Raw genomic sequence first — 23957 nt, 5'->3', positions numbered from 1 at the left:
ACTGAAAGCTACACGGTCACATACTACCACCCACTGGCAGAAATGGAAATGACAAAAACCAAAAGACAGAAAAAGAAGACCCATGCATTTAAAAATAATTTACAGTAAAATAAAATAGCCTAAAAGAGAAGCAAAAGTCATGGAGATGTAAACTACAGCATATGGAATATAGTCAACTAGTGGCCCAGTGCATGAGATTTGTGCAAAGGTGGGGAGGGGGTTCCCTCAGCCCAGCCTGCACCCTCTCCAATCAGGTACCCCTTGGGGGATGTCCAACCGCAATCTGGGACTGCTGGCTCCTAACCGCTCACTTGCCTGCCTGCCTGCCTGATTGCCCCTAACTGCCTCTGCCTGCCTGCCTGATTGCCCCTAACCCCTCTTCCTGCTTGCCTGGTCACCCCTAACCCCTCTGCTTGCCTGCCTGCCTGATCACCCCTAACTGCCCTCCCCTGCTGGCCTGATCTCACCCCCAACTGCCCTCCCCTGCCAGCCTGATTGCCCTAACTGCCTCTGCCTGCCTCATTGCCCCTAACTGCCCTCCCCTGCCGGCCTGATCTCGCCCCCAACTACCCTCCTCTGCCAGCCTGATCTCGCCCCAACTGCCCTCCCTTGCTGGCCTGATTGCCCCTAACCCCCTGCCGGCCTGATCTCGCCCCCAACTTCCCTCCCTTGATGGCCTGATGGCCCCTAACTGCCTCTGCCTCAGCCCTCACCACCATGGCTTTGTCCAGAAGGAAGTCGGACATCCAGAAGATGGCCGGTTGACCCAGTCTAATTAGCATATTACCCTTTTATTAGTATAGATAGATTATATAGGATAGAATTCCTTAAATGGTGAGGGGGTAGCCTTTTTCAGCAGGAGGAGATGTTCTTGGCAAACAAAAAGACATAACCCCTATATCTGGACTGATAGCCAGCCATATGCACTACACTGCTAAAGCGGTCATTAAAAAATTGAACCGCTTTCTTACACCTTACACCAAACAGCTGTTGCCCTTAAAACCCCTCCTCAGACCCCACCTTAGGTTCTGCCTTCGTAGTTCACCCAGATTAGGTTCTGATTGGTTGGTTTCTATGCCAATCAAGGTCAAAAGCTCCGCCTCCTAGCCAGCCATTGGCTCATAGCACTTCACCCAGATTTGGTTCTGATTGGTCAGTTTCTATGCCAGTCAGCATCTCCAGGCCTATCTCTGGGCCTGATCAAAGAGGCAGGGCTGATCAGCAGCCCCCAGGGAGGGCCGGAGAGAAACAGAGGTGTGGCTGCTGGCAAAGCCCGGAGAGAAAGAGAGAGGCAACGGCTGATCAACAGCTGCCATGGAGGCTGTGGATCAGACCCTGCCTCTCTCTCTGCTGGCCTCTCTCCGGGCTTGTCCACAGCCCCTTTGGCAGTCAGTGCTGGGTCACCACGGCAACCCAGCACCAACTTCCAGTGTTCAGTGGAGCCTTGGTCATTGCGGACGTTACAGACCCTGGCTCTTTATATATATAGATAATATTGTGATAACTATATATGGTGTCAGGTGGTTATTAGGCTTATTGGGGAGATCACTTTGTAAGCTATATAAATGTCCACCATACTATACATCTGAAACTATATAATATTGTATGTCAACTATAATTGAAAAAAATTTTTAAATTTAAAAAGCTATAACTACAATCTGTACATAATATAATTTAAATCCTTAAAAAAATAATTGAAAGCAGGGACTCAAAAGAATATCTGCATATCTATTTTCACAGCAACATTATTCACAATAGCCAAAAGGGGAAAGCAACCCAAGTGTCCATCCATGAACGAGTGGATAAGCAAAATGTGGTCTATCTATACAATGGAATATTATTCAGCCTTAAAAAGGGATGAAATTCTGACTCATGCTACAACATGGATGAATCTTGAAGACATAGTGAGTAAAAAAATAAGCCAGGCACAATATGACAAGTTTTGTATGATTGCTTATATGAGGTACCTAAAGTAATCAAAATCATAGACAAAGTAGAATGGTGGTTGTCAGGGACTGGGGGAAGAGAAAATGGAATGTTATTTAATGGGCATAGAGTTTCAGTGTGCAAAAGAGAAAGAGTTCTGCAGATGGGTGGTGGTGAATATATTCAATGCTACTGAGTTGTACTTTAAAATGGTTAAGATGGCTTTTTAAAAAAAGACAAGCAAAACAAGGTAGAAAAGAAGTTCCAGGTAGAGATGATTCAGAGAAAAACAGGTTACCAGGCTAGATTCAAGTTTTAGCCAAGGAACTGACTTACCTCAGCGTAGAGGTTGGAGGGATGGGCCAGACTGCCATTGCAGCTGCTGGCAGTCTCCCTGCAACAGCTAAGAGGGACACTCTGATTTTTGGTTTCTTTGAACCAATCTGTATTTTCCCAGTCTGAGTAGTTGTGAATTCCACAACAGTGCAGCTATTGGAAAAGAGAATAGAGATATTACTCCTCACAAAATACATACACCTTTGTTGAACTTTAGAGTTCTGTGCACTGAAGAACCTTAAGTTACTCTAGAACAGTGATATCCCAATAAAACTTTTTGCATTGATAGAAATGTTCTATGACTGCATGTCCAACATGGCAGCCACTAGCCACATAAGGCTACTGAGCACTTAGAATGCGGCTGGTGTGACTAAGGAACTGAGTTTTTTATTTTAAGTAGCTGCATATGGCTAGTGCCTCTAGAATGTCAATATGAAGAGCACAATGCTGACAAGAGGTAGTTTATAGCTAAGAAAAATCTCCCTATCTTACATGTGAAATACCTGGTTCTGAGTTAAATACTATTTCCAATGACAGAGTGTTTAAAATATTTTATCTAAAATGTTTGTGATTTGCTTTAAGATAATCTAGCAAAAGATATGTGGGGGTAATAGATGAAACAAGATTAACAAACAAAACACTGACAATTTTGGAGATGGGTTTATGAGCATAAAGATCTACTATACTATTCTATTTCCATGTATGTTTCAAATTGTCCATACTTTTTTTTTTTTTACTGTTTTTTCAGTTACCTTTTCTGGTCTTGCTGTTAAAAGATAGATAAGAAGATCTCCCACCTCTTCTTAAGTTCATCTGGACTCCCACCTTCCCTGTGGCACATATCTCTCTTCTATCACCACCTCTCTGGCTAATTAGATTTTGGGGGGGAAAGTCAAATACATTTTATCTGACTTTGACTAGGTAATGGTGGAAATCAACTTTTCAAGGGTGAAGATAAAAACACTGAACACATCATAAAGTTAACCATGACTGTGAAAGTACATGACTAATTCACATAGTAATAGCAGAGTAAGTTTCATATTGACCCAACAGTGATTGGCCCTCAAAAACAAATTCACCTCAAGAGAGCTCACCTGTCTCTGTACATAATCAATAGCCCGGCTAGCAGCATCAGGGTTGGTTCCATTATAGGTCTTATATACTTTCTGAATGCTGTGGTCAACCTCATTTTCCACCTGAATCAAAACAAACAATTTGGCCCCTCTAAAATACTAGTAAAAATAATATTAGTCAAGGCTCTAACTAAGATGCATACATAGCATATTTGCAAAATTGCCAGATATCTCTGTAAATTTCTTATAAGAAAAAGTTTTCTCCCTTCCTGGTTCTATACATATTCAGGTAAAGATTCAGACATTTTATATCACATAGATTAAGCTTCAAAGAAAAGATTGTGTGCAAAGTGTCAGGCTAACAATCCACTCAAAAGGGAGAAAGCAGTTGAGCCTTGAGATAGATGTCCTAAATAATAAATAGACTGCTTCCTCCTCCTTCATTTTTTTTTAATCCTCACCTGAAGGTATTTTTTCCATTTAGAGAGTGGAAGTGAGGAAGAGCAGGAGGGAGGGAGTGTGGGAAGGAGGGGGAGAGAAAGAGAGACAGAGACATCAATGTGAGAGACACGTCAACTGGTTGCCTCCCACATACACCCCAAATCAAACCTGCAACTCCAGTCATGTGCCCTTTACCAGGAATTGAACCTGCGACCTCCCAGTCTGTGGGCTGACTGACACTCTAACCACTGACCTCACTGGCCAGGGCGACTGCCTTTTTAAAAAATATATTTTTATTGAGTTCAGAGAGGAAGGGAGAGGGCGAGATAGAAACATCAATGATGAGAGAGAATCATTGATTGGCTGCCTCCTGCTCCCCTCCCCTGCTACTGCGGATCGAGCCCACAACCCAGTCATGTGCCTTTGACTGGAATTGAACCTGGAACCCTTCAATCTGCAGGCCAACACTTTATCCACTGAGCCAAACCAGCTAGAGCTGCCTTCTTTTTAAATAAGTTTTCAGTGTAGTCTCAGAAGACCTAGGCATTTTCCTTTCCTTAAGGAGGTAAAAATAAAATAATTTAAAAAACACCACATGCCTGGCCAGAGTGGCTCAGTGGTTGAGCATTGAGTTCATCAGTTTGATCCCTGAATTGTAGGCTTGACCCATAGTAGGGGGTGTGCAAGAGGTAGCCGATCAATGATTCTCTCTTATTGATGTTTCTATCTCTCTCTGAAATCAATTAAAAATAAAAATAAAAAACACATGAAAAAAAAACCACCACAAGACACTTTTGGGACAAATTATTAAACTTGGCCAAATATGCAAAAGTAATCAGCAGGTAAATAAATCAGTCTTTAGAAATGACACTTTCCTACTAATTACTAAAGTGTCACTTAACAAATTTTGTACCTGATTCCCCTTACCCTTTTAAGATTATTAAACTTATTTGATAATTTTATCAGTGATGTCAGGATACTATAAAATTGATAACCAGATCATAGGTAGGAGCATAATCCACTGCATTCTTTTTTTTGTCATGGTTGCTCAATACCTTATGTATCAATGATTTGAATATTAAATTGGAATATCATGCCTTTGATTTAAAACCATACCTTACAATGAATCTATACCATGGCTCTAAAGTTATGCCCAAATTAATCAATTTAAAGAAGTCTGTTTAGCCTTAAATGGTACTATAAGTGGAAAGCAAAAGCAGGCAAAGTAGAAAGGAAAGAGGAAAGAAAAGAAAAGAAAATGACAAGGAAAGAGGGACAAGAAGGGAGTGGCTGCAATAGCCACCTTGGTGTTCGAGTTGGCAGGACACCTTGTTCCTTAGGATGAGGTAGAAGGTAGGATCACAACTCATAACCATCTTTTTTTCTAAGGCATTTTTAAAAGAGGCAATGGAAAACAAAACAGAAATCAGGAAATTTGCATTTCCCCTCTTATATAGAGAATCTATAGGCTGAGGAAATTTGAACAAACTTCTTAGTTGACCAATTATTCATCTGTAGCTCATTCTGAAGTAATTTAAAGAAAACTGAAAACGTATAAACTAGAACAGTAGTAGAATCAACACTTTGCTATATAAAACAAGACTAGAAATCTTGACATATTAACTTTAGATGTTTAAAGCAGTGGCTAAACTGAAGTATGGCAAAAGAAAATGTTTACTTTGATAAAATGAATTTGGTCTATTTCACCTGAAATACTTAAACCACCTTTTAAAGCATATAAATTATAGTAGACAACATACCTTTGCTCTGTAAACATATCCCAAAACCACTACAACAACTTCTGTGACAAAAACTAAGAGTAGGATGATGACAAACTGCAAGGAAACATAGTCAAAAATTAAATACAAATAAAAATAACACTAAATACTCTCCTGATAAACAATTATCTAAGATAACAGTTACAAGTTTAAGACAAGTGCTAATTCTATTCCAACAATAGGAGCCAATCTATGCAGTGTCATGCTTAATTCAAAGCAAGTAACACAAATGAAATATTCCCACATAATACGATGACACATATAGTCAATGAAGCACTAACTTACCGTGGCCAATCCACAGCGACTTTCCCGGATTGTGGCACAGCAGCCAATTAGCCCAATAATGAAAAGCAAAGCTCCTACAGCTATAATCACTACAGCAGGGATGAGAGTGTACACATCTTCAAAGAAGTGGTCATAGTCATCATAAGTGATGAAGACATAGGCTCCCACATAGCATAAAATGCCAGCTGCCCCCTGTGAAAAACAAGGTCAGAATGCTGGTAAGTCTCTAAGGGCTGCTAGTAAACTGTTCCAGTAGGTTATAATTCAGTGAGATTTCCCATCACTTTTAAATCTATCTGTACACTTTTTTCAGAGGCTGAAAAGTCTCCTATTATTCATTAGCAAGAACATTTCTTTACTTAAGTTGAAAAGTTTTCCAAACTCCAGCTACTTTTCATTCATTGCTGCTTCACTTAGGGACAAGAAACCACAAATCCAGTAATGATGACAAGAATGAATCTCACAAACACCCCAAATGTTTATTTGTAGCTCAATTACAGTACCATACAAATCAAAGAGGTGGTAAGGGAGATACCTTTGCTCATCACAGGTGCCCTCAATAAAAAAGGAAATTAGATACAAGTGGCAGGGCCAGGATGTGACCCCAGCAATCTGACTCCAGAATCTGAATTTATAACCTACTAGAGGCCCAGCGCACAAAATTCATGCACTCGGGGGCGGAGAGTGGGGGGTGTCCCTCAGCCCGGCCTGTGCCATTTCGCAGTCTGGGAGCCATCAGGGGGATGTCAGACTGATGGCTTAGGCCCGTCAGTTGAACATCCTTAGTGCTGCTGCGGAGGCAGGAGAGACTGCTACTACCACCGCTGTGCTTGCCAGCCATGAGCCCAGCTTCTGGCTGAGCAGCACTCTCCCTGTGGGAGCTCACTGACCACCAGGGGCCAGCTCATTCATTGAGCATCTGCCCCCTGGTGGTCAGTGTGCGTCAAAGCAACTGGTCGTTCTGTCATTCAGTCAATTTGCATATTAGCTTTTTATTATATAGGACTAGAGGCCCAGTGCACGAAATTCATGCACTGGGGGGGGGGGGGTGCTATCCCTCAGCCCGGCCTGCACCCTCTCCAATCTGGGACACCTTGGGGGACATCCCTCTCACAATCCGGGACTGCTGGCTCCCAACTGCTAGCCTGCCTGCCAGCCTGATCACCCGCTAACTGCTCCCCTGCCAGCCTGATCGACACCTAACTGCTTCCCTGTCAGCCCACTCACCCCCAACTGCCCTCCTCTGCCAGCCTGGTCACTGCTAACTGCCCTCCCCTGCCGGCCTGGTCGTCCCTAACTGCCCTCCCCTGCAGGCCTGGTCGCCCGAAATGCCCTCCCGTGCTGGCCGGATCGACCCTAACTGCCATCCCCTGCTGGCCTGATCTCACACCTAACTGCTCTCCCCTGCCTGGTCATCGGGGTCCAGGGTGCAGATAATGGGATTCCTGGCTGGCAGACCGCTGACAGCAAGCTATCCAATGGCTGATTCTGCAAGGAATGGGGCTCCCTCCTCCCTCCTGTCAGAGTCCAGTTTGAAAGCTGGCCATGCCCCCCATCACGTGAGACCCAGAATTCCACCATGCCGCAACTGTCCAGGGCCCACAGCCCCCTCTCACCATGGTGCCAAGGCGTCCCAGGGCCCACAGCCCCTCGGCAGTCAGTGCTGGGTGGCCACGATGCCCGCAGCAGCGGCAGTCAGTGCTGGGTCACCATGGTGCCCACAGGAGCTGGCGGGAGGGAGGGACCGAGATGTCTGCAATTCAGCCCGCTCACCAGTCCCTGCCCACCCGAGCCTGCTGCGCACGCAGCCTGGCATTCGGTCATCTGTTCGGTTGTTTTGGACGTTACAGACCCTGGCTCTTTATATATATAGACTAGAGGCCCGGTGCACAAAAATTTGTGCACTCGGGGAGGGGGGGTCCGTCAGCCCGGCCTGTGCCCTCTCACAGTCTGGGACCCCTTGGGGGATGTCCACCTGCTGGCTTAGGCCCGCTCCCCAGGGGATTGGGCCTAAGCTGGCAGTCAGACATCCCTCTGGCAGCCCGGGAGCCCTCGGGGGATGTCCACTTACCAGCGGGGAGCAGGCCTATGCTGCAGTCAGACATCCTTAGCGCTGCTGAGGAGGCGGGAAAGGCTCCCACCACCACTGCTGTACTGGCAGCCGTCAGCCTGGCTTGTGGCTGAGCAGAGCTCCCCCTGTGGGAGCGCACTGACCACCAGGGGGCAGCTCTTGCATTGAGCGTCTGCCCCCTGGTGGTCAGTGTGTGTCATAGTGACCAGTCATTCCCAGTCGTTCTGCTGTTAGGGTCAATTTGCATATTACCCTTTTATTATATAGGATAGAGGCCTGGTGCATGGGTGGGGGCTGGCTGGTTTGCCCTGAAGGGTGCCCCGGATCAGGGTGGGGGTCCCGCTGGGGTGCCTGGCCAGCCTGTGTGAGGGGCTGAGGGCCATTTTCAGGCTGTCCACATCCCCTTTTGGGTGGGGGTCCCTGCTGGAGTGCCTGGCCAGCCTGGGTGAGGGGCTGAGGGCCGTTTTCAGACTGGCCACACCCCTTTAGGGTTGGGGTTCCTGCTGGGGTGCCTGGCCAGTCTGGGTGAGGGGCTAATGGCTGTTTGCAGGCTGGCCAAGCCCCCAGCGGGGACCCTCACCCCATGAGGGTATGGCCATCCTAGGTGAGGGGCTGATGGCTGTTTGCAGGCTGGCCACAGCCCCCAGCCACCCAAGCTCCCAGTGGAGGCTGGCTGGAAGCAGGTATCTAGGATTTATTTATCTCCTATAATTGAAACTTTGTTGCCTTGAACGGAGGCCACAGCCGGCCAGGGCAGGGGGGAAGCTTGGCTTCCTCCATTGCTGGGGCAACCAAGCCTCCTGCTTGCTCCAGCTCCGTGGCTGCCGACTGCCATCTTGGTTGGGTTAATTTGCATATAGTTGCTCTGATTGGCTGGTGGGCGTGGCTTGGGTGTAGCGGAGGTGTGGTCAATTTGCATGTTTCTCTTTTATTAGATTAGATATCTGTCTCTTTGGGAAAAGAAAAAATAATAATACCTAGTAACCATGATACCCATTACCAAAAAACTTGCTGTCCTAGTCAAGGTTGTGAAATGGTAAAGCCAGAGGACTCAGTTATAGCAAACTTTGCAAACCCTTAGGGTCTCTTTAGTCTTTAGAAGAGTTCTTCTCAAGCTACTGTGAATAGGAATCATCTGAGGATCTTATTAAACAACTAGAGGCCCGGCGCATGAAATTCGTGCACAAATATGGTCCCTAGGCCTGGCCTGCGATCAGGGCCATCTTCCCCAGCTGCTGGCAGTTGGCCCCGCCCTCCATTGCTACACACTCACAGTTCCCTGTTCGCTATCAGGAGATCAGAGCCTGCTGGCCAGGGGAAGGGACTGAGAGGTTGGCCAGCAGGCCCCAATTGAGTGATTGTGGCCTGCAGGCTGAGGGCAGCTCCTGCTTTGAGCATCTGGCCCCTGGTGGTCAGTGCACATCATAGCGACTGGTCATTCGCCATCTGGTCAATTTGCATATTACCTTTTTATTATATAGGATAGACTGATTTAGTAGGTCTGGGGTTGAAGCCTGATATTCTGCATTTCCAGCAAGTTCCCAGGGATGCTGATGTTGCTAATTCTTGGACAACACTTTGACTAACAAGGTTATAGAGCACCTGTAGGGAAAATGTTGCAGTAAGTCAGGGAACAGATATGCCTTATTTCAGCTGCTGCTCTAGCCACCGTTCTCGAGCTGCAGTTTTATATACATCCTCCTCTTGCATTGTTGATTTTGCTATTTTTAAAAATATATATTTTTATTGATTTCAGAGAGGAAGGAAGAGGGAGAGAGAGATAAAAACATCCAGGATGAGAGAGAATCATGGATCAGCTGCCTCGTGCAAATCCCCCCTGGGGATCGAGCCCACAACCCAGGCATGTGCCCTTGACCGGAATCAAACCTGGGACCTTTCAGTTTGCAGGCTGACGCTCTAATAACTGAGTCAAACCGGCTAGGGTGATTTTGCTATTATTATGTACCAACTCAATGCTGACAGTCCAATACTTACATGTGAATAACCAAATACAGTGTGAGGCTAAGTATTAAAACATTTGGCTTAATGAGTTATAATTTGTAGAGCACTTTGAGATTTTCACAGGAAAAGAATTACTTCACCATCCTTTAAAATTTAACACCCAAATCATTAATTTTCAAACTACAAAATAGTCTCCACAATGACACTGCAAAATAATTCCTCTCAACCTGAAAACTCAGTTTATTTCTTAGGTCTAGTCCAGTGATGGTGAACCTATGATACGCGTGTCAGAGGTGACAGGCGAACTCATTTTTTTTGTTGATTTTTCTTTGTTAAATGGCATTTAAATATATAAAATAAATATCAAAAATATAAGTCTTTGTTTTACTATGGTTGCAAATATCAAAAAATTTCTATATGTGACATGGCACCAGAGTTAAGTTAGGGTTTTTCAAAATGCTGACACGCCGAGCTCAAAAGGTTCGCCATCACTGGTCTAGTCTATGGCACTCAGTAAACTTGGGCATCGTCAGTAAATTTTCTTACACTAGGTCATTAGAATCATTATCAGATCTGGTAGAAAAAGGCTACATTTATGTAAAGTTGAGAAAGTAACATGTTTTTTAAATAACATAGACTTTTTTTTAAGACAACTATAATAATGGAGGCAATTTTTAAAAATATGTTATTTTTAGTTTCCAGTCAAGATGAAGGAATAGGTGCAGGCCATGACCACATCAAAATTACAACTAAATTATAGAACAACCAACCTAGAGAACCATTTGAAGACTAGCTAAACAAAAATCCTGTAACTAAGAATAGACATAAGTCATATTAAGACTAGTAGAAGGGGCAGAGAGACAAAATGGGCCAACCCCACACACATGTGAGGCAGTTGAGAAACCAGAGGGATATCTCAGCTGCAAAGGTGTCCCCTGAGGAGCCACAAGTGCCGGGAAGAGAAGCCCCCACAACATCTGGCCATAAAAATCAGTGGGGCTTGGCTGTCGTGGCTCAGTGGTTGAGTGTCGACCTATGAACCAAGAGGTCGCAGTTTGATTCCCAGTCAAGGCATATGCAGGCTCGATCCCCAGTGGGGGGTAGTACAGGAGGCAGGTGATCAATGATTCTCATCATTGATGTTTCTATCTCTCTCTCCCTCTCCCTTACTCTCTGAAGTCAATAAAAATATATTTTTTAAAAATCAGTGGGGATTTTGTCCCTCTGGGTGAAGACTGGAAACCCAGCTATCCTCTTAAAGAGCCTGCACACAAACTCTTGCTCGTAGACACTCACCTTGGACTTTGGTATAGGGAAAATGACTCAGGGGATGCCAGATACTTGTAGGGAGAAACTGAGTTGTGTGGCTCAGGGCAAGTGCTGGAGGGATGGCCGCTATTGTCCCTGTGTTGAGCCCTCCTCCCTCATGGCCAATAGGCACCATCTTTCCTGTGTTCAGCACTCTCTCCAATTCAGCCAAATTTGAATCTCCTTTAGCCAGGTGAACACCACTCAATTCATCCTGACAACTCCCCGAAACCCTATCCCACCAAAAAGTTCCATATGCAAGTGACAGTTAGCCTTGGTATACCATCAGACGCTTGCTGACTGGCGTCAAGTTCAGCACTGACACCAAATCTAAATCTGCATGAATATGGTGACCACCACTCACTCCACCCTGCTGACTCCCTGAGATTCCACCACATCCAACTCGTGATGCCCAAGGCTCTTTCAGAGGCTGATTGATGAGTAGAGGATCGAATCAGTAATTTGGAAGACAAGGTAGCAGACAACACCAAATCAGAAAAGGAAAAAGTAATAATAAATGAGGGTAGCTTAAAGGACCTCTGGGATGACATCAAGCATAACAATATTCACATCATAGGGCTACCAGAAGCAGAAGAGAGAAAAACAAGAGATTTAGAACATATTTGAAAAAATTATGAATGAAAACTTCCATATGCTGGTGAAAGAAATAAATTTCCAAGTGCGGGAGGTGCAGAGACCCTAAATAAGATGATCTAAACAGGCCCATACAAAGACACATCATAATTAAAGTGATGAAAAAAAATTAAAGACAAAAAGAGAATCTTAAAAGCAGCAAGAGAAAGACAGTTACCTACAAGGGAACTCCCATAGACTGTCAGTTCATTTCACAACAGAAACTGCCAGGCCAAAAGTGATTGGCACAAAATATTCAAAATGATGAAAAGGAAGGACCTATAACAAAGACTAATGATAACCAGCAAGGTTATCATTAAAATGGAAGGTGAGATAAAGAGCTTCCCAGACAAGAAAAAGTTAAAGGAGTGGATCACCAACAAACCAGTATTACAATAAATATTAAAGAAACTTTTTTTTAAGGGGGGAGGTAAAGGAACAAATATAAATAATAAAATGGCAATAGATACGTACCTATCCTTAATCACTTTCAATGTAAATGAATTAAATCCTGCAAACAAAAACATAGGGTACCTGAATGGATAAGAAAACAAGACCCATATATATGCTGTCTACAAGAGATCCACTTCAGAAACACACAAACTAAAAGTAGAGGGATAAAAGGATATTTCATACAACAAACTTTAAAACAATGGTTATAATAAGAGAAAAAGAAGAACACTGCATAAAGATAATGTTGGATCAATCCAACAAGAGGATACAAACCTTGGAAGACATATGCCCCCTAGATAAATAAAGCAAATATTTGTGGACATAAATGGAGAGATAGACACTAATACAAAGTAGAGAACTTTAACACCCTACTGACAGCACTGGATAATCTTCAAAACAGAACATAAATAAGAAAATAGCAGATTTAAATGATACATTAAATTGGATATATTTAAGTGATATTTTCAGAGCATTCACACCAAAACAGCACAACATACATTCCTTTCAAATGCACATGGAACATTTTCCAAAACCAACCACATGTTAGGACACAAAACAAGTATCAATAGATTTAAGTACACAAATCATAGCAAGCATCTTCTCTAATAAAAAATGTCTAAAACTAGAAATCAATTACAAGGCAAAAACAAACACATACATAAGGGTAAATAACATGTTAGTAAGCAATGAATGGGTTAATAATGATATAAAATATACCTTGAGACAAATGAAAATAAATACACAATAACACAAAATCTATAGGACACAGTGAAAGCTATCCTAAAAGAGAAGTTCATAGCAATATATTCCTACCTCAAAAAAAACAAGAAACATCTCCAAAAAACAAAAAATCTAACCATAAGCCTAAAGGAACTAAAAAGGACAAACAAGGCTAGACTCGTCAAAAAACAGAGAGAGGACCCAAATACATAAAATAAAAAAATGAAAGAAATGAAATAACAACTGGCATCACAGAAATACAAAGGATTGTTAGAAAATATGATATGCCAACAAATTGGACAACTTGGGCAAAATGGGCAAATTCCTAGAAACATATCATCTTCCAAAACTCAATCAGGAAGAATCAGAAAGCCTGAATAGACAGATAACAACTGATGAAATTGAAGCAATAATAATAATAAAAAAAAATCTCCCAGCAAACAAAAGTCATGGATAGGATGGCTTCACAGGCAAGTTTTAGCAAACATTTAAAGAACTAACACCAATCCTCTTCAAACTATTCCAGAAAATTAAAGAATAAATAAGACTTCCAATCCATTTTGATGAGGTAAGCATGATCATCATAATTCTAAAACCAGATAAAGACAATACAAAGAAAGAAAATTACAGGCCAATACCCCTGATGAACATATATGCTAAAATCCTCAACAAAATATTAGCAAATAGGATCCAGCAATACATTAAAAAGATCATACACAATGACCAAGTTGGATTTATTCCAGGGATACAAGGCTGGTACAACATTTGCAAATCAATAAATGTGTTACGTCATATAAACAAAATGAAGGATTAAAATCACATGATTATTTTAATAGATGCAAACTGTAGATTTTTGACCCACAATGCAGAGAATTTGGAGCACTAGCAGAGGCTGGGTGAGCTCCAGAGTGGGAGACAAGCCAATTTGGGATCAGATTGGATCCAGCTTCATTCAACATTACTACCAGTTATTTGATAACGACAGAACCCAACTAGGCGCAATTTACATCGATGCATCATTCCTTACATGGGAAGGACAGCAATTCCAGGGGAAAGCTGCCACTGTGGAGAAGTTGTCTAGCCTTCAGTTCCAGAAAATCCAAGCATCACAGTGCAGGACCATCAGCCCACGCCAGATAGCTACTCCTCAGCATGGTTGTGGTCCAGCTTAAGGCCGATGAAAACCCCATCATGGGGTTCCATCAAATGTTCTTATTGAAGAACATCAACGATGTTTGAGTTTGCACCAATGACATGTTCAGGCTGGCCCTGCACAACTTCGGTTGACCTCCTCCCAGTCAGGCACTCATGCTGTTTCCTCCTCCCTCCTCTTCCAGATACTATTCACACTCCAGATGCTCCAAATAGCATACACAAATGCGCAGGACTGAGGTGGGAGTGGGCACAGTGCACTGCTGCTATCTAGGTATTGTGCATGATGTTTGGATGCTAGACTAGTTACATCTGACAGGAGAAGTTTGTGTTGTGCCAATGCATGCCTTGGAAAGACTTGAGTATGCAAAAGGTTGTCTTTTTTTAAAAAAAATCTAATGACAAGTTGCTCTAGTAACAAGGAGAAAGCAGCTGCCTCACTGTCCAGATATTGACTTGTTCAGATGCCTCATGACACAATAAAAACACAAAAATTTTCTTAATAAAAAAAGAAAACATAGGCAGTAAAATCTCAGATATCTCATGTAGAAGAATTTTCACTGATACTTCTTATAGGGCAAGAGAAACAACAAAAAAATAAACAAATGGGACTAAAAAGCACACTAAAAAGCATATACACAATAAAAGAAAGTATCATCAAAATGAAAAGAGAACCCACTGCAGTCACTGCTGGGCCACACAACCAATCAGCCCGAGGGTCCACCCCTCCCAATGCCTTGCCAATATTACTTCGGATAAGGGATTAATTTCCAAAATATATAAAGAACTCATACAACTCAACAAAAGGAAGACAAACAATTCAAACAGGATATACAGATGATCAACAGACATATGAAAAATGCTCAAGGTCACTAATCATTTGAGAAATGCAAATTAAAACAATGAGGTACCACCTCACACCTGCCACATTGGCTACCATCAATAAATCAACAAACAAGAGCTGGCATAGATGTGGAGAAAAGACAACCCTAGTACACTGCTGGTGGGAATGCAGATTGGTGCAGCCACTATGGAAAAGAGTATGAAGTTTCCTCAAAAAATTTAAAATGGAACTGCCTTTTGACCCAATGATTCCACTTCCAGGAATATATCTTAAGAATCCCGAAACACCAATCAGAAAGAATATAGAAGGAGGGGCAAGATGGCTGCAGCCTAATAATATTTTACAGCTAAAATTACTGCACACTCAGCTTGAAAAAATAAGAGAAGTATAGCTGATTGGACATATTTTGCCTAAGGAGCACTGAAGAAACAATATAGAGACTGTTAAGAGATGGAGAGTTGTAGAAAGGTGGAGCCCCCATGGAGCTAGTGCTCAGCTGAGAGGCCCGAGTGATATTGGCTGCAAAGCTCCCTCACCTTGGAAGTATGGACTCCCATCCCCATACAGGGATCCCAAACCCAGAGCAGCAGAGACAGGAAGGAGAGCCTGAATAGCATCGGGCAAAGAGATCCAGGGGAACTCTGTCTGCCTGGGAGGCTGGGTCTTCACCTTCTCAGTCAAAGAGCACAGCTATTGTTGGCAGCCCTAGAGGAAGTCATTCACCCTGGGCTCTGACTATGGGTAAAGGCTGTGCTGCAGTGTTTGGCTCCAAAAAAAGGGGGTGGGGGGCTGAGGATTGTACCCAGCAGTGACTTTGAGTGACCCTCTGTTTTCCTGAAAGGCTTTCTATAGAGCCCCAGAGAGTGAATAAACTGTGTGGGGTGAGGAAGGGGGAGAAGATTCTCCCACCTGGAGGTGGATTCTCCCACATCCAGTGAGGTCTCTCCTCCCACTTATGGAGCCACAAGAACTGCTCCACCCTGTGGTGTTGATGGCAGGGCATATCGTGGATTTTTGACCCACACTGCAGAGAACTGGGAGCACAAGTAGAGTGGGAAATGTCAGCCCCAGCTTTACTGAGACCAGATGTGGAGAGAGAACTGAGTCCTGCATGGGGCTTACTTTAAAACCCCTTCTGATTGAACTGGGCCCCTGGTGATTCCCCAAGACCCTATCCTAACCAGCTTACAGGCCCACCAACCTGCTTCCAGTGGCTTTTCCATACAAAGGGCCTGTCTTAGCTCATGCTGTAGAATTTCAAAATCTCTCAAAGGTTCATATACTCCAAATAAGCACCATCTAGCTTTGGGGTGTCCCATACTTCTTGCTAAGCAGACTCAAGCCCAGCACTAGTGGCAGCAGGCTTCAGTTCACAGATTAGCTTCCCAAAGGAACCTCCAAGCCCAGCCCAAGTGGCAACCTTCTATAGGTCACTTTGCTGCTCATACCAAGTTGCACAAGGCAGGGTACAGGCAGCAGTTGACCTTGGCCAGGACCACGCCCCTCGTAAGAGGCCCAGAACCAATAAACCTGGTGGCCAGCTTCAGAGAACACCACATACCCAACACCTCCACAAACAACACACCCAAAGGGCAGACTCAGCAGGCACCAGAGTCCTGATACAGCAAAATCTTCTTCCACAGGGTCAGGCCCTGACAGTAGCTACTCCACTGTAGTCACTGCTGAGCCACACAACCAATCAGCCTGAGGGTCCACCTTTCCCAATGACTTGCCAACAGCAATCAGGCTCAACTATGACAGGAGATTACACATAACCTACACACCTGAAGCTCCTGCCTTGGGTGACTAGAAAGATTGTGCCAATGGACCCCACAGGACACCTACTACATCAGGGCACTTTACCAAGACTAGGAATCATAGCACCTCTATCTAATTCATAAAAACAAACACAGGAAGGCAGCCAAAATAAGGAGACAGACACATGTCCAAAATGAAAAATAGAACAAAACTACAGAAAAAAAAATTAAAACAAAATGGAGACAAGTAATCTACCTAATGCAGTTCAAAACACTGGTTATAAGGATGCTCAATTATCTCAGACAGAACTTCAACGAAAAGATGGGCAATATATAAAGGGAGATAGAAAAATAAAGACAACCAGACAGAAATAACGAATACAATAACAGAAATGAAGAATACATTAGAGGGAATCAACAGTAGATTATATGAAGCAGATGACAGAATCAGCCATTTGGAAGACAAGGTAGTAGAAAACACCTAATCAGGACAGCAAAAAAAAAATAATAATAATAATCAAAATAATGATCATAGTTTAAGAAGCCTCTGAGACAACATCAAGTGTACCAGCATTCACATCATAGGGATACCAGAAAGAGAAGAGAGAGAGAGCAAAAAATTTAAAATCAGTTGGAATAATGGCAAATACTTCCCTAACCTGGTGAAAGAAATAGACATATAAGCCTGGAAAGCACAGAAGATTAACCAAAAGAAACATACACCAAGACACAGCATAACTGAAACAGCAAAGGTTAAAGACAAAGAGGAAATCTTAAAAGCAGCAAGAGAAAGGCAGTTAACTACAAAGGAGCTCTCATAAGACTTCCAGCTGATTTCTCAACAGAAATATTTCAGACCAGACATGACTGGCACAAAATATTTAAAGTGATGAAAAGCAAAGACTTATAACCAAACTTAGTCTACCACCAAGGCCACTTTCAAGGAAAAATAAAGAGTTTCCCAGACAAAAGAAAGCTAAAAGAGTTCATTGCCACTATACCGGTATTATAAGAAATGTTAGGAGAGGGGAAAAATGTCGGTGGAATAGAAGGGCGTGTCCCAAGACTTGTCCCAGAGCAGATAGAATGAGCAGCTGAAACGAATAACATCCACCCCAAATTGGCGAAGGAGACTCAGCTGGTGAGACAATTTGTAGCTGGAAAGGGCAGAGGACCTCTGGAGAAAGCCCAGGGTACTGCAACCACGCAAGCAGCAGACAAGTGAGCAGCCCGCTCCTGTTTAAGAAGCAGCAGTACCGTGAGCAGCCCGCTCCAGGCCAAAGAGCAGCAGCCTCACGTGGCCTGCCCCTGTCCAAGGAGTAGCAGCTGTGTGAGCGGCCCACTCCCCCATCCGAGGAGCAGCAACCACATGAGCAGCCTGCATCCATCCAAGGAGCAGCAGACGCATGAGCAGCCAGCCCACAACTGAGGAGCAGCAGCCCACAAAGACTGCACCCTGTACATGTCTGAGGAGCACCAGCTGTGCAAGCAACCTGCCCCCATACGAAGAAAAGCAGCCACACGAGCAGCCTGCCCCCGTTCAAGGAGCAGCAACTGTGTGAGCAGGCAGCCCCAGTCCAAGGAGCAGCAGCTACACACAGCCCGCACCCATCCAACGAGCAGCAGCCAGGTGAGAGGCCTCCTCCTGTCCGAGGAGCAACAGCAATATGTGCAGCTAACTCCTGTCCGAGGAGCAGCAGCTGCACATACAGCCCACCCCCTGTCTGAGGAGTAGCAGATGTGCGAGCAGCCTGCCCCCATCCTAGGAGCAGCAGCTGCAAGAGCAGCCCTCCCACATACGAGGAGCAGCAGCCCTGTGAGCAACCTGCCCCCGTCCAAGGAGCAGCAGCCTCACGAGCAGCCCACCCCATCCAAGAAGCAACGGTCGCACGCAGCCAGCCCACATCCATGGAGCAGCAGCCACGCAAGCAGCACACACCCATCTGAGGAGCAGCAGCCACGTGCATCCCGCCCCCATCCGAGGAGCAGCAGCCTCATGATCAGCCCACCCCCATCCAAGGAGCAGCAGGTGTGCGAGTAGTCTCCCCCCACCAGCCAGTGGAGCCACCACTGCTGCGAACAGCACCCACCAGAGGAGCTGCTGCCAACTGAGGAGCAGCCGCTGCCGTGGCCATGCAAGGAGCAACGGCAGCCCGAGGAGCCACTGCCACCCAAGGAGTAGCCCCCACACGACTCAACATCTAGATCCATCAGAAAGGTCAAAATGGGTACACAAATAAACCCCCAAATGAAAGAACAGGAAAAATCACCAGAAAAGTAGCTAAGTGAAACAGAGGCATGCAATATGTCAAAAAAAGAATTCAGAATAAGGGGCATAAGTTCATAAACTAGGTGGATGAAAAAAATCAAAAACTTATGTAAGAGTCAAGAAGAAATGAAGAGTGATATAGCTGCAATATAAAACACCATGGAAACTTTCAACAGTAGACTAGGAGAAGGGGAGAACAGTATTAGGGAACTACAAGACAGGGAAGCAAAACATACCCAAACTGAACTGCAATTGGAGAAAAAATTAAAAGACAGGAGGAGAGCCTAAGGGAGCTATAGGACAACATGAAACAAAGCAACATACGAATAATAGGGGTTCCAGAACAACAGGAAGAGGAGCAAGGGTTAGAAAACCTATTTGAAGAAATAAAGTCAGAAAACTTCCCTAAGGTGGGAAAGAAAAAAGTCACACAAGCACAGAGAGGCCCAAACAAGATGAACCCAAAAAGACCCACACCAAGACACATCATAATTAGAATGGCAAATGTTCAAGACAAAGAAAATCTTAAAGGCTGCAAGAGAGAGACAGAAAGTTACATACAAGGGCTCTCCCAATAGATTATCAAATGATTTCTCAACAGAAACACATCAGGCCAGAAAAGAATGGACGGAAATTTACAAAGTGATGCAAAGCAAGGGACTCATTCCAAGAATACTCTATCCAGCAAGGCTATCATTCAAAATTGAAGGGGAAATAAGAAGCTTCAAAGACAAAAAAAGGCTAAGGGAGTTTATCACTACCAAGCCAGTAATGCAAGACATGTTAAAGGGACTGTTGTAAAAAGAAGAAATATAAAGCTAAGAAAGAATACAGGTACAAAAATAAAAATAGCTACAAAAAAGTACCTATAAGTAATAACTTTAAATGTAAATGGACTAAATGCTCCAATCAAAAGACATCGAGTGGCTGAATGGATAAAAAAACATGACCCATATATATGCTGTCTACAAGAGACCCACGTCAGAATAAGGGACTCACACAGACTGAAAGTGAAGGGATGGAAAAATATATTTTAGGCAAATGGAAATGAAAAAAGTTGGGATAGCAATACTTATATCCAACAACATAGACCTCAAAGTGAAGGCCATAACAAGAGATAAGGAAGGCCACTTCATAATACTAAAGGGATGGCTACAACAAGAGCATATAACCCTGATAACCATATACGCACCCAATGCAGGAACACCGAAATACATAAAAAAAAAAAACCAATTCCTGGAAGATATTAAGGGAGAGATTGACAATACAAACATGAAAGGGGACTTTAATACTGCACTGACATCGCTGGATAAATCCTCTAGACCAGTGGTTCTCAACCTTCTAGCCCTTTAAATACATTTCCTCATGTTGTGACCCAACCATAAAATTATTTTCATTGCTACTTCATAACTGTAATGTTGCTACTGTTCTGAATCATAATATCAATATCTGATATGCAGGATGGTCTTAGGCAACCCCTGTGAAAGGGTCGTTCGACCGCGAAAAGGGTCGCGATCCACAGGCTGAGAACCGCTGCTCTAGACAAAAGATCAGCAAAGAAACAGCAATCCTAAATGACTCACTACATCAGATGGACTTAATTGACATCTTCAGAACATTTCACCCCAAAACCATAGAATATGCGTTATTCTCAAGTGCACATGGGACGTTGTCAAAAATAGACCACATATTGGGTCACAGGCAAAGTCTCCCCAAATTCAAGAAGATTGAAATCATATCAAGCATCTTCTAAGACCACAATTGCGTATTGTTAGAAATAAACTACAATAAAAACAATACAAAAAATTCAAACAATTGGAAGCTGAATAGCTTGCTCTTAAACAGTGATTGGGTTACCAAAGATATCAAAGAAGAAATTAAAAACATCCTGGAAACTAATGATAATAAAACAAAACAATCCAAAATCTATGGAACACAATGAAAGCATTCCTGAGAGGGAACTTTATAGCTCTACAGGCCTACCTCAAAAAACAAGAAAAAATGGTAGTAAATCACCTAACTCTACAACTTAAAGAATTAGAAAGAGAGCAACAAGAAAAGTCCAGAGTGAGCAGAAGGAAGGATATAATAAAGATCAGAGCAGAAATGAATGACATAGAGACCAAAAAAACAATAGAAACGAAGAGCTGGTTCTTTGAAAGGATAAACAAGACTGATGAACCTCTAGCCAGGCTCACCAAGAAGCAAAGGGAGAGGACTCAAATAAACAAAATCAGAAATTAAAGAGGTGAAATAACAACAGACCCCACAGAAATATAAAGGATTGTTAAAAAATACTTTGAACAACTCTATTCCAACAAACTAGATAACATGGAGGAAATGGACATACACCTAGAAAAATACAACCTTCCAAAACTCAATAAGGAAGAATTTAAAAATCTCAATAGGCCGATATCTATGGAAGAAATTGAAGCAGTCAAAAAAGTTTCCACAGTCCTAACTGATTTGGCTCAGTGGAAAGAGCGTCGGCCTGCGGACTGAAGGGTCCCAGGTTCGATTAAGGTCAAGGGCATGTACCTTGGTTGTGGGTACATCCCCAGTACGCGGTGTGCAGGAGGCAGCTGATCAATGTTTCTCTCTCATTGATGTTTCTAACTCTCTATACCTCTACCTTTCTCTCTGTAAAAAATCAATAAAAATGTATATATATTTAAAAAAAAAGCTTCCACAAACAAAATCCTGGGGCCAGACTGCTTCTCAGGGGAGGTTTACCAAACATTCAAGGAAGAACTAAAACCTATCCTCCTCAGACTACTCAAAAAAATTCAAGAGAAAGAAACACTTCCAAGTGTATGAAGCCAGCATCAACCTAATACCAAAACTAGATAAAGACAACACAATGAAAGAGAATTACAGGCTAATATCCCTCATGAACATAGATGCCAAAATCCTCAACAAAATTCTAGCAAATCGGATCCAGCAGTACATCAGAAAGATCATACACCATGACCAAATAGGATTTATCCCAGGGATGCAAGGACGGTACAATATCCGCAAATCAATAAACATGATACATCACATAAAAAAATTGAAAGATAAAAATCACATAGTCACATCAATTGATGCAGAAAAAGCATTTGACAAAATCCAACACCCTTTTTTGATAAAAACACTCAGCAAGGTGGGAATATAACGATCATACCTCAACATAATAAAAGCTATATATGACGAACCCAGAGCCAACATCATACTGAATGGGCAAAAACTAAAACCATTTCCCCTAAGAACAGGAACAAGACAGGGATGCCCACTCTCACCACTCCTGCTTGCCATAGTACTGGAAGTACTAACCATTGCGATCAGACAAGAAGAAGAAATGAAAGGCATCCAAATTGGAAAAGAAGAAGTAAAACTGTCCGTATATGCAGATGACATGATACTGTACATAGAAAAACCCTAAAGACTCCATCAAAAAATTATTAGACTTAATTAAATGAATTTGGCAATGTAGTAGGATACAAAATTAATGCCAAGAAATCTATGGCATTTCTATATACCAATAGTGAACTTATAGAGAGAGACTAAAAGAGCAATCCCATTTACCATCGCACCAAAAATATTAAGATACCTAGGAATAAACTTAACAAAGGAGGTAAAAGACCTATATGTGGAAAACTACAGGACAATGAAAAAAGACATAGAGGAAGACATAAACAGATGGAAGAACATACCATGTTCATGGATCGGTAGAATCAACATCATTAAAATGTCCATACTACCCAAAGCAATCTACAGATTCAATTCACTCCTCATTAAAATACCAACGGCATATTTCACAGACCGAGAATGAACTCTCCAAAAATTCATCTGGAATTAAAAAAGATACCGAATAGCTGCAGCAATCCTGAGAAAGAAGAACAAAGTAGGTGGGATCTCAATACCAGATATCAAGCTGTATTACAAAGCCACTGTTCTCAAAACCGCCTGGTACTGGCACAGGAACAGACATATAGATCAATGGAATAGAATAGAGAACCCAAAAATCAACCCAAACCACTATGCTCAATTAATATTTGACAACGGAGGCATGAATGTACAATGGAGTCAAGACAGTCTCATCAATAAATGGTGTTCGGAAAATTGGACAGGTACATGCAAGAAAATGAAACTAGACCACTAACTTATACCATACACAAAAATAAACTCAAATGGATAAAGGACATAAACATAAGACAGGAAACCATGAAAATACTAGAGGAATCCACAGGCAGCAAAACTTCAGACATATGCCGAAGCAGTTTCTTCACTGATACTGCTCCTAGTGCAATGGAAACTAAAGAGAAAATAAACAAATGGGACTACATCAAAATAAAAATCTTTTGCACAGCAAAAGAAACCATCAACAAAACAAGAAAGCCCACTACAGGGGAGAACTTCTTTGCCAATGTTGTCACTCATAAGGGTTTAATCTCCAACAGGGAACTCATACAACTTAACAAAAGGAAGATAAACAACCCAATCAAAAAAATGGGCAACGGAATAGATATTTTTCGAAAGAAGACAGAAGGAAGGCCAAGAGACATATGAAAACATGCTCAAAGTCACTAATTATCCAAGAGATGTAAATCAATACAACAATGCGGTACCATTTCTCACCTGTCAGAATGGTTATCAACAACAAATCAACAAAGGACAAGTGCCGGTGAGGATGCGGAGAAAAAGGAACCCTCATGCACTGCTGGTGGGAATGCAGACTGGTGCAGCCACTGTGGAGAACAGTATGGAGTTACCTCAAAAAACTAAAAATGGAACTCCCATTTGACTCTGTGATCCCACTTTTTGGAATATATCCCAAGAAACTGGAAACACCAATTAGAAAGGATATATGCACCCCTAAGTTCATAGCAGCACAATTCACCATAGCTAAGATTTGGAAACAGCCTAAGTACCCATCAGCAGATGAGTGGATTAAAAAACTGTGGTACATC

General features: G+C 42.9%; 1 protein-coding gene and 1 pseudogene across 2 annotated transcripts in view; one reads left to right on the top strand and one right to left on the bottom strand.

Moving 5' to 3' along the window:
• TSPAN3 (tetraspanin 3) overlaps window positions 1–23957 on the bottom strand; it is a 93092-nt gene that overhangs the window by 38367 nt on the left and 30768 nt on the right. For both annotated transcript variants that reach the window (XM_006087921.3, XM_006087922.3), the window contains exons 2-5: window positions 5840–6031; window positions 5537–5611; window positions 3357–3458; window positions 2263–2415 (exon numbers count right to left, since the gene is read on the bottom strand). In XM_006087921.3, the coding sequence (XP_006087983.1) occupies window positions 2263–2415; window positions 3357–3458; window positions 5537–5611; window positions 5840–6031 (522 nt within the window). The remainder of the gene's footprint in view (window positions 1–2262; window positions 2416–3356; window positions 3459–5536; window positions 5612–5839; window positions 6032–23957) is intronic.
• On the top strand, window positions 13850–14273 carry LOC102431876 (annotated as a pseudogene).

This window comes from Myotis lucifugus, unplaced genomic scaffold, assembly GCF_000147115.1.
Source record: "Myotis lucifugus unplaced genomic scaffold, Myoluc2.0 scaffold_41, whole genome shotgun sequence".
In the NCBI taxonomy this organism is placed as follows: domain Eukaryota; kingdom Metazoa; phylum Chordata; class Mammalia; order Chiroptera; family Vespertilionidae; genus Myotis; species Myotis lucifugus.
Note: the sequence above shows the minus strand (reverse complement) of the source record. Positions and strands in the feature narration are given on the sequence as shown.